Raw genomic sequence first — 12,888 nt, 5'->3', positions numbered from 1 at the left:
ATCATTTATTTTTGCCGTGTCGTAAAATAAAACAAAACAATAGGCGACTGTCATAATGTCATAATAGTTTGAAGCAGTTTGAAGGATGCTTACAATGGAGTACTAGCATATCGAGTAGATAATATATTATAGAAAGTATTAAACGATATTAAACTTAATTTGTGATAGTTTGATGGAAAGGTATTATAAAGAAGTAATGTTGTGTCTGGTTGTGGTTAATCAAAATAATTTATGTTGCAGAACTAAGTCATATCCAAGAATCTTGACAACTGGTAGCACTATAAACTGGTAATATATTATTATCTTCCACTTGTTATGCATCATTATGTTGACACTTGGTTGATTTGTATACTCGTACCATGGGAATTTGGTAGATGTTCAAGTGTGCTGCTTTAGACGTTGCAAAATACTGGCATATTCATTGGTTTTCGTTTAAACTGTATTAAAATCTTTATTTAATTTAATATGATATTGTTATTGTATGTATTAGTTAAAGATGTTAACTCTTACAAATCTTACAATAAAATATGTCAATATCCAAATTGAATTATAATTTTGTATAACTATTTGTATCGTTGTGATAATTATAATTTTTCTTTTGAACAGTTTATAATACTATTTATTTAAGTATATAATGTTATACTCATATACGAATAGAACTGTTAGCCAAGTTTGCTTTATTTTATAACATTTTGATTAATGTAACTTTTTTCCAGAAACCGTAAAGGGCAGAATTACATCAGTCTAGGTTTTTATTTAACTATAATCCTTTGATCTTTAGTTACCTCACATTTAGTAATATGTTAGTTTTCTTAGAGGAACTTGTGTTCACGTATATATTTTGTTTTCGTGGAAAGAGAAAAAATAATATTAGAGACGAGTATATAAAAGTCAACGGAGAAAGACGGTTTATTTGATTACACGCTAAAAAAAAGAAGGTAGGTACCAGGTAGGATGATTCACTTCAATAACCTTTTCGTTACATGCACAGTTGGTCTCGGGAAAATTTTCATCCAAAGTAAGTATTATTTTATTTATGAAAATGAAAAATCTGGTAGGTAACTGAAAGTAATTTGGATATTACTCAGAAAATTGGGTATGAATTTAACTATATTTTGTTTAATATTACATATTAGTTTAGCTTCCAAGATATATCTTTCCAGACTTGAAGACTGGATATGGTAGCATATCTGTATATACAGACGAGACATCCCCCATCCGGATTAGACGCTATTACGACGAGTATACTTATTATCGCGTTAACTTTTTGAAACTTCGTGTAAAAAATATTATGACAAACTAAAACAGAGTACAACATAATATATAATATATAGTTTTAAATTTTCCAATTTTTAATTCTGAAAGGCTTTTGCGCAGTTTTTAAAACAATATTTTCTAGTCGATGACAGATTAATAAAACATATGGAAATAGCGTTGTCATTCGCATTACGCACTGAAAGAAATGATTAATTATTATATTATTATCTGAATATTATAATATATTGTTGTGGTTCTTTAAAATAATGTAGAATTTATTGGAATATTCATTATGGCCATTTGATGATTTCATAAATTATTAATTGTGGAAATAATACTTTTACATACGCAAAACATTTTCCATGGCAGTGGTAAAAAAAGACGAGACTACGTACCATTTTTTATTTACAACGTTTTTATTAGGTCGTATTCTTGTTTGTCGGGTGGTTGTTTATCTTGTATGTATAACTTTCTGACTAGCTAGACATTTGAAACTTTTATAATATATCAGAACACGATGTAAATGCATTCTTTTAATACTTTTAGCCATCTTTAAGTAGAATTGAAATCATTTTCAGTTAATTCTGTTTTGTATGAAGAGTTATTTCTAAAGAAATCCGTGAAAAGTAAAACACTATTATTGGTTGCTAGGGGTCTGGGGTCTTAGCAACTAAATTATTAATATATACGTGCGTTACTTTGGAAATCAATATAAAATGTCAAAATGACATTTCAGTATTCTATGTTTATTCAGTATTTCTATCAAGTATAATTTTTTTTTTGATCGTTTGAGCTAGTCAAGTCAAGTTTATATGATTCAACAGAAAATTTAAAAACGTTGTACATAAAAAGTTCTTTTTATCTTGTAATTATTATATATTACATTTAGGAAATATTTTCTATTATTTTAGATGAGGTACGTTTCTAAATGTTGGATGCCAGAATAATTTTCCTAATAATTAACACGATTTTAGATGTTCTTTCGTACATCCTTGGATGAGGCTTTCACCTAGTTCGTTTAATAGAAGGGAATTTGAGAGGAGATTCTGACGCTAAAATGTGTGTTTTCTAAACTCCGACTGTTATTAGTACAAGTTCATCGTATTTTATGAATATTTTTATCATTCAAATGTTGTCTAATAATTTTATTAGAAGGAGACAACACTATTTTTGAAAAAAAATCATCGTTCCAATGTATTTCCATGCACATTTTATTTTTTTATTTGAAACTAATTTTATTTTTCAAATTGCTAAAATAAAAATTAATATTCTAGTATTTTTAATGATACTAATCTTCAAATATCGCGATGAATTTAACATATTTCGAAAAAGAAAACATTCGTGGCAATTATTTCCATTTTTTTCTATAACTATTTATCCAACGTTGATAGTACATCCAACAAACGTTAAATTTGAGAGAGATTTTCCTGTACTTGGACTTATAGTATTTGTAAAAATTAGCAGTTCTACAATATTATGATCTACACATATTTATAAATGTCAACATAATAAATGTAGGTAGGTTCTTTGGGTTTCTATAAAATAATGTTTTCAATAGATTTTAATAGCTGTATTAAATAAGAAATACCGAAATGCCGGTATTGATATAATCATTCGGTATTCAAATCCCTAAACTCATTAGAATCGAACATTTAGCTTTTTAGTTATGTTTTTCTTTCTTTCCCAGAAGGTTAAATGTAATGTTTAATTCTGCAACAAGTTGACTTCAAGTTATGATATTCATGTTGCAAAAATCATTCTCGTTAGCTTTTAAGATGCTGATGAAAACTTTAAGAAAATCTTTTAAAGCTCGTCTATTATGAATTCAATGTATTCATGTCGCTCATAATGCCATTGTCAACGAAGAGACGGTTGTGTCGCTGACAATGGCGTGGGAAGTAAGCTTATTTATACAAAACAACGGTTAAGTATTAATCGTCTACATAAAAGGTCCGACTCTGTTGGCGAATAATAATCAACTCCTGCATCAGGGCTGGATTAACCATTGAGCAAAATAAGCACGTGCTTGGAGCAAGGGAAGAGGCGACCCATTACCGGATTTTCTATGAACCATATTATGATACAATTGGTGCAACTGAATCAGGTTCCCACGAAAAGTTAGGATATTAGAATAATTTGAATATATAGCCGTCAGAAAACGGTGATATGAAAAGAGAAATAAATTGGATTCAAAAGACTGAATTCGTTTTTATTTTGAATTGTTGGAAAGAGATTTTGAAATTTTTTCATCGTTTATATGAATCTGATCAATAAATGCTCTACATGGAATGAATTTGAAATATATAAAGCAGCTATTGATGATATATTATCAGAAATATTAATTATAAGACAACTCAAACTCGTAAATATATCAGAAAGAAGGTTTTAATGAGGGAGGTGCACTAGAATTACGTATATTTGAATGCTAGATATATATTTCGTATGACCAAAAGCAAATTAAATGCATACGATAGAATTTATTTTTATATTGAATTTTAGATAAAATTTTTGCATGTTCCAAGTTCCATAGAATAAGGATATGAATTTTACACTACACAGAATATTTTGACGTCTACCGATTGTCTTCTTATCTACTTACTTGTTCGAATCTGTCTGAAATTATCTAAATTTGTCAAATAGCACCGATACGACGACAACATCGCAACTCGCTTACGCTTGAAGAATGAGATTAAAACAGACAGTCAACACTTTTACATGTAAACAGTTATTATCGCGATATTTTAAAATACACTATCAGTGCAAGTAAATCCATGCACGCGTACAGGCGACATAAGTATTGATTCATATTATGTGTTATATATGATTTGCTTTAAAAATCTGTATAAAGACTTAAATGTAGGATATATATACTTAAGTATAGAATATAATTAGAAAAATGTGCGCGAAAACTTTTCAATTATGAATAAAGTGAAAATCTACAAAAATAATTGCAATATAAAAAGAACTATTTATATACAACGTTTTTAAATTTTCTGTTGAATTAATATGCTCAATATGCTCAAACATGTACTTGATATGAAGTAAATAAAAAAAAACAAACAAATATAGAATACTGAAATGTCATTTTGATTTCCACAGTAACGCACGTACATATTAATAATTTAGTTGCGAGGCCATCCCCTTAGCAACCAATAATAGTTTTTTACTTTTTACGGATTTTTCTGATATAACTTTCCATATAAAACAGAATTAACTGAAAATGAATTCAATTCTGCTTAAAGATGGCTAAAAGTATTAAAAGAATGCATTGGCATCGTGTTCTGATATATTCTAAAAGTTTCAAATGTCTAACTAGTCGGCTAGCCTAGCTGGTAGTTAGTTAAAAATCGATTGCAAGATTTGTACTGGACAAATAATCACCGGACAAACACGAATACGAGCTAATAAAAACGTTATAATAAACATAATTTTACGTCTTACTGTAAGTTTCGTTTTAAGTGTAAAGGGCCTCTAAAGGTCTTGTTTCGGTGCTGCCGCGCACAGTGTGGGGCGGGCAATTATCCGAACCGGTAAACACAGTGTTCAAATTGGATGTTACGATGGATCAGTATAACTTTATTAATTATATAATACCATACATTTACGCCAATGCCCTAAAGATTGCTGTATTGTATGTCTTACGCTGCGTAACAGTTTCTCCCTTAACGTAGCAACTACACATTACGTATATAATCTACACGTAGATACTATATTAAGAATTACTGTCAGAATACAATGGATATGATTATATAAATTATAAACAATGTGTGATAGAATATATTTTCAAAATTTTCACCATTTACTTGGTGCGAATAAACCTCATTTGCTTATACGACACTTGTAAGTATATGTATCAAAAGTTTCCTCTCAGAATTTATATTACCTTATGTATATTTGTCTCGATATATTATCATCTGTAACGAATAAGAGAAAATATATGACAATGTATAAGAGAGAACGAAACAAAAATAAACATTTCATATTGATTTCCATAGTAACGCACGTATATATTGATAATTTAGTTGCTAGTGCTTAGTGCTAGTTGCCGATAATAGTGGATTGGATTACGGATTTCTTCCGAAATAACTTTTCATACAAAACAGAATTAACTGAAAATGAATTCAATTCTACTTAAAGATGGCTAAAAGTATTAAAATACTGCATTGGCATCGTGTTCTGATATATTCTAAAAGTTTCAAATGTCTAGCTAGTCGGGAAGTTAGTTAAAAATTGATAGCAAGATTTGTACTGGATAAACAACCACCGGACAAACAAGAATACGACCTAATAAAATCGTTGTAAAAAATACGTATTGACCTTGCACGCATAAATGCAAATTTTAATTTTGAAAAATCGGAGGAATCGTTGAATGATACTCTCATAATAGTTTGGCAGATGCTAACAATGATTAGAGTACCTATCGATAAATAAATGTGTTATTCAAGAGATTTAAGGGTAATTATATAATAGAGATAGGGTGCTGTAACCTACTGTAACCTTAGGCATCATACGCAATCAATCAAAAACTTTCTACTTTATGAACGAGAAAGAACGAGCTCAGCGATGGCGTGTTCGGCAAAGTCACGAAACTCTACAAAGACTCTACATAATTGAGTCTGAAACACTGAGTAACAAACACGGACAGTAACTGTCTGCTTAACTCATCCGGTGTACTTCCTTGTACCTACCTAATTTATCTACTGATCTATCTCTTTTTTATGTAATACTGTTATATTTATATATCTTTGTTTCTAAATGTCATGTTGTCAACGTCTTAAACTTATAATTTGTAATGTCCACAATATGTTAAAAAAATAAATAAATTGAAATTGAATACAGGACATAAACGTAAACGTATAAGAGGGGCAAACAGGGAGAATACGTATGAGATGGTACTGCCACCTAGTAATATAATTATATTATTGTCAGTATCAAGTTGAAAATGAGGCAGTTGCTTCATCAGGAAGTACGATAACCTTAAAACGATACGTATTTTTGATAAACTGATAAATCGAGCGATTCAATCCAGGAAACGTAAATATTGTTATATTTTAACACTTAATGGTAGTTTATCGCATAGGTTAATATCCGAAAAGGGGTCTTCTTTTATATGTCATGGGATCCGTGTTCAAATCACGGGTGTGGCAAATTCGAAAATTCATATTGTGTATTCGGACCCAGAATATGGACCTAATAGATTGAGCAAATGGATAACATTCTAATCTCTTAATACAACATTCATTATAAGGGGGCCCATATTATGAGCTTCGTAGAATCAAACATAGTTATACAATGCTTGTGTTATTAGTGATAACACATTAATAAAATATTGACATAACATGTATAATATACATAAAATAAAAACGTAATATTTTACCACTTTAGGTAGGTAGGTACATGTTAGATTACAATAACTAAATACCCCGTGAATTGTATATGCTGTATTGTCATAATTTTATGTTCAAATATATTTTACTATTTAACTACAAAATTAGGAGTGACGTTGGTGAGAACATGAAAATTATTAATAAGTACTTGTTTAATGTCACTATACACAGATTGTAATCAAACCAGGGCTCGAAATGGACCGGAACGCACTGGAGCGCCGTTCCTGTTCGTGAAATCGGTAATATTATCGCTTCGTCTCGTGGAATAAATAATTTGACCGTCTGAGCTGAATAGGCCATATAATAGAAAATCTAACTCACTTATTTTTATGAAAAAAAAACCACATAAACTTTGAGAACTTTACTATGTAAAAATCTTCAGAAAACTGTCGAGCGCTCCGGTTCGTAAATTTTTCCATTTCGAGCGCTGAATTAAAGCTATATAATATACGTAGCAATATATTTATTATTAGATTATGCTGAAAGTTAGAATGGACATAATTTCTTTAAGCTATATGTTATTAAATCATATTGAAAAAAAAACATTTTTTTAAATGACCCAATGAAAGTTATCGCAGTGTATAAATTTGAAATTACTTTCCCGAAATTTGTTGTCATTTAAGTCGTGATTATAATATACTGCACATCGCGTACTATCACGTGACGTCACAGTAAGCTGCCACTATGGGGAAAAGTGTGTAATGTCGTTTTTCTTGGTGTTTAAAATGTTATCAGACTAATCCCGTGGCACATTTTGAACTTTTTTGAAATCTGACGGAATCACCTGAACAACAATGAAACACCTCACGTTGTACCGCACTGCATCGTAACCTGCATGACTTTTTTTTTATCATTTTCTACATACCTACACATTATCGACTCATGTCAAAATCGCGTGTTTTTTGTTTTCATCAATTGGCACTATGTATTTTATATAAGAATGTTGTCTATTATCCATTGTCTGCAGGTTGGGTTATGTTAAAAATATTATTGAATTTATTGACTCGTTACTAGGTTACTCCATCGTTGAGTTTACAGAGATCGTGTTCGCTCAAAATATTCTGCAAAATGATGAAACCGTAGACTGTTTTGTCACCGTGACAGTACGCAACGTGCATCTCAATATAATCACAACTTTACTTGGACTTTTAGTATGTAGCATGATATATTATTCATAGCTATATATTATAGAATGAGAAGATTTCTAGACAATATGCTACACACTCATCTTTTACACACTAAACTTAGAACACGTGTCCACGAAATTGACCATAACAATAGGCGTTATTCCCCAAAATAGATTCAAGCGAAAATCATTAACTCTCGCAACGAGCTTATCATAAATTTTGAAGTTCATATTATTATAAATCCTTCTTCATTTATAATTTCTGTCTGAAATTTTACAGTTTCGTAATATTTGAATATATAAAATTTTCAAGTTTTCCAATTAAAACTTTTATTTTTATGCTAGACCATTTTTCCAGGATACGTAAAAAATATCACAATAGCTTGTAAGACGCGCTGTTATTTTTAAATGTACCTACCTACCTGTAATAAATAGGTTTTCTTTTTTATTTGAAACATCGAATATCATAAATATTCTTTGAATAACACATCCTTAGCTACAAAGAACGCTTTTCTCATCTTGGTGAGAGTGTTATGGTGTTTCGCTTTTCCTAAGTGGGCCAAGGTTTCGAAATTCACTGGCTCGATAATGTTTTTTTTAAGTACATAATAATATTATGTGCTTGAATCCAGGTAATATTTCTGAGAATTAATATTAATGGGAATTATGAGCTACAGATTCTCGTAATAATTGGCCTGTTAAGATACGTGTAGGATATAATGAGAAGCTATGTATCTTAACTTTGTCCTAAAGTTGTATTTTATGGAACTAAACCATTAATATATTTTCTGTTTTTATTATTATTATTATTATATTTTACGCTTATAATATTCTATTCTCCTAAGATGCGTAGGAGAATTAAATACAATTGAATACGTCTCTGGTTCATCTTATTGTATTTTTTATACAATGGCCCTCGACCATTCTTACACAAGTATTGTAGTATACATATGTTTGGGGTGATGGGTGTGTTGGTAGATGATGTTGGAGATACTGATTGAGGAGTGATGTCATGAGTAAAGGGCAAAGTATGAAGACTCTTGTAGTTGCTGGCGGAGATGGTTAGATTTATTTCCGATTGACAAGTACAGTTTACATAATATGTACAATAATGTAAATAGTATAAGATATAAAAAACTAGTGAGATATGTAACACGAGGCTTGGCGATACTGAGTGACTCTTACACGATCAAAATAGAAGCGGAGTGAGATATTCATTCAATCGTGACAGTCTATTTATTAAACTCCTCACGATTGAATAATGCTAACACTGAGTATCCCACGGCTTCGGTGAGAAATGCATTTTAACATGCTTAATAAATATTAGGTACTGAGGTATGTAACAGTTTTTATTTGCAATTGGTAATTAAATTCGCTTAAAATTTGTATGCTAAAATGTATGTACTAAACAATCTTATTTTACGCCGTCAGCGTTTTTCACTGAGTAAGCACCAGCCGATATCGCTGACGGCTTGTGAAAAAATGTATATATAAATAATTAAATAATATTTTCGCGATCGATTCGTATGTCACAGATTTTGTTGACAATGCTTGTTGATCACCACAAATATAACATTCTTTTATTGAACAAACATAATTTAAAAACACTCCTGAGAAATATATAACCACTAGAAAAAATCATCTTGAAAAAAATACGACACCCAGCACGGTGTGAACCTGTGTCCTCTGGGTTTTGCGCCCATATACTCTGAAAAATAAGCTATACGTATCTTATCTAATTGCGACGAAGTTAACTAGTGTTTTTAAAACTCTCTGAAGCGTTTTCTAAAATTTCAAGAGAATGTGGCACCGGTTAGTAATTGAAGTACCTAATATAAATACTTTGATTTAAAATGCGAGGGCCGATTGAAAAAAGTAACGCAATAGCTTTAGGCCTTTCGCTCATGGCAAAAATAAAATCCGATGAACTGGTTGCTGGTGGAACTCATAAACTGGCCAATGACTGATGCTTCGCACACGGCGCTACTGAAACCCACTTGCAATAATAATCTCATAATCTCAAACTATCAAACCCATTGTCTTTCTACTTTCTACTTAATGAATTAACTTAGAATGGTAAACCTTTTCCGTAATATCTTTACGGGAATATTCTGGCAGCCTGTAATTATACAGGCAGGAGAATTTTTAACTTTTGACGTCTTGACAGTTCAGTTCAGTGCTGCCAATTTTGGTAATAAAATATTATTTTTCATCGAATCTCAGTGATATTAGCACCACTGTTTTATGGAAAACTGGAAACTGAAAGACGGTGAGACTAGCATTTCGCGTCTCTTCAGCTTAGTAGCGAACGACTTGAATCTGAGAGATTCCAGTCTTGCTGTGAGCGAGCCGCCATTAAAATACATTAGCTAGATACTGGCTGGAATTTTAGTTTCAGTCTCGTTTTTTTTAGTATTCTCGTGAGCGGAACGCTTTATGGTGATAAAAATTTCAGGTTTATATTTTGAATAGATACAAAATCTGTTTCTAACTCATTTTCAGCAAAATCGGACATGATACACGTTGTTTTTGGGGTGCAAATATTATTTTTTGTGAACTAACGTGCCTAAGGTGCGAACTATGAAGTATATTAGTAATGTAAGTCAGGTAGAATTCTCAAAATTTGAAGATTGATTACCCGATAAGTAGTAGTGTATGTTTTATATATAAAATTCGTATGACATATTGTAGGTACATAAATCAATGTCAAATTGAAATGTAGACAGACTTTGTTTTTAAAATCCAGCATTTTCTTATCACACCTAATAAGTGCTTGGATATGTTTTATTACTAAGCCAAACATTAATTTATAGGTTAGTTAATTTTAAAAACATAGAATCGAGAAACTATTTTCTTTAAATACAAGTAAATTAATTAAATATTTAAGCTCAGTTATGATAAATTAATTTTTATTTAAATCATTGTACAGTGATTCAATCCTTATCAGGAAATTTGCACGTAAATAGTTCACCGCAGGACACTTATTCGTGCGCCGCAGTACGTGAAACATGAGTTCGTGTAACATTTAATCAAATGACGAGTTCTTCGTTGAACATTTCACCGTGGAGTATGTATGCTACAATATGTGGAGATGTCTTTACTAGGTTAGGTTAGGGTTAATCTAATTGGAACAGTACTATTTGCAAACTATCGTCGCGTTTTGTAAGATACGTACAAATGTGTTCCACGGTGAAATGTTCAACGAATAACTCGTCATTTGATAAAATGTTATACGAACTCATGTTTCACGTACTGCAGCGCACGAATAAGTGTCCCACGATGAACTGCATACGTACAACTTACATAACCGATTCACTCTACTTGTATAAAAATTAACGTCGTGGCAGCTTATGGTACATTTAGCAAAACAAATAAGCGCGCAGGGTTTTTATTATACGAGTATTTTTATGTGACCGCGATTGTACGTAATTGTATGTTTTAGCCGTGCCATAGTAGGGGGTGGGTAAAAGGGGTAGCCGCCCGGGTGCAGTTCGGGTAGAGGCGCAGAAATGGAGCTTTGTTTAACGTGCAAAAATAAAACTGGACAGTTTTCGTATGTCGAAAACTAGTGGTAGTTTAATATATAAATATTCAAAATCACCGGTCAACGAAAAATTATTCAGAAGAATATTAATAAATAATTGTGTGCACATTTTGTTTTTTTATGAAGACTCGAAATATTTCACAGCTTGAAAAATCTAAGTACCTACTTATGTTTTTCGATTATTTTTCTTAGTTTTAGCCCTTCTGTCATTTTAATACATATTATATATTTTATTGAATTATATTAAGGCTATACTTCAGCTGAGGCACGGTCTAAAACGATTGTGACTATGCTACGCGAAGATTGTGCAAATGACGCATGCAGAACAAAACATAATTTGTCATAAAAACATGCGTCCATTTAATGTTATGTTTATTGTTCTATTACTACTAATAATAATATATTAATTGACATGTTTTCTTTTTCAAGTAAATGGGTAACGTTTTTTTAGTTATCTTTACACGATTCAAGAATTAATTCCCCCGTCGCCATCACAAAACAAATTGACGTGTTCACAGCTCGACTTTCGCTCTCCGATTGCATAGTTGAAAATTATTTGCCGTTTCACTGAAGTACCGTCTTAATATTGAATTGTTTTAATCTTGTGTAGAAGTGGTTGTTTAATTTTTTCTGTTTTAACGATAATAGAAATCTTGTGACCATTTTGTTTACACAAAACCAATGTTATAATACATGTTTCAGAGATATATTCTAAATTGAGTATAATTTTATACGACGATCATATCATTATTTATAAGTAAAAATATAATATACCTCTCCCAAGCTGTCTGTAGAGCTGGTGCCCGGTCCACTGGACGCCGAGCAAGACCTTTCTCTCGCCGCCCGCGCCCAACTCTCCAGCCTTCGGTGCGCCACCCAGCATCCTGCAGGTCCTAGGCCGCTCATTTTCTTCTATCAGGCCTCTGACTACCGCTTTATTGGAGCACTACACCGCACCATTACGCGGAATGGTCACAAAATGGCGTCCTTTTACAATACCAGCATTGGTTTCCCGCATAAATTTAAAATGTCACTGTTGACAGTGGTTATGTAAATATATAGTATTATGATATTAGTTCATTCAATTCATTTCAATTTAAGTCTTTAGAAAAACTATAAATTGTATGCTTAATCCTTGAGCAGAAAGGTGGTAAAATATCACTTAAATTAAATAAACAAAATTGTTTGTATTTCAGTCACCAAACAGCTATCAATATTTTTTACTATTTACGTTTTCATACTGATATTCTTAAATCTAGAATCTAGACATAATAATAATATATAACTAATATACTGTCCTCTTTCGGTTGTAGCGAGATATTTACAATGTGTAAATACGAATGTGGATTATATAATATTTTAGATTTACTTTGAACGATTATTACATTTTTCTCATATTGGAAGTTTTGGAAAATAGAAAATCAATTAAATAACAATAAATTATCGATATATATGTAAACTAAAACCTTAGTAAATACACTATAGGTTATAAATGAAGGTTGTTGCTTTGTTCATTGGATCAGTTTTAATTTAACATAATATAACATTTATATTAATTAACCGCATGTAGATAA

At 31.1% G+C, this 12,888-nt stretch overlaps 1 protein-coding gene across 1 annotated transcript in view; it reads right to left on the bottom strand.

Moving 5' to 3' along the window:
• Sytbeta (Synaptotagmin beta) overlaps positions 1-12,220 on the bottom strand; it is a 56,284-nt gene extending 44,064 nt beyond the window's left edge. The window contains exon 1 of the mRNA XM_085959124.1: positions 12,089-12,220. Within this exon, the coding sequence (XP_085815250.1) occupies positions 12,089-12,220 (132 nt within the window). The remainder of the gene's footprint in view (positions 1-12,088) is intronic.
• Between the last annotated feature and the right edge of the window lie 668 nt (positions 12,221-12,888).

The sequence above is a fragment of the Rhyacophila brunnea genome, unplaced genomic scaffold, assembly GCF_057557595.1.
Source record: "Rhyacophila brunnea isolate RB1 unplaced genomic scaffold, BYU_Rbru_1.0 scaffold_8, whole genome shotgun sequence".
In the NCBI taxonomy this organism is placed as follows: Eukaryota; Metazoa; Arthropoda; class Insecta; order Trichoptera; family Rhyacophilidae; genus Rhyacophila; species Rhyacophila brunnea.
The sequence above is the reverse complement of the archived record's forward strand: the minus strand, read 5'-3'. Positions and strand labels throughout refer to the sequence as shown.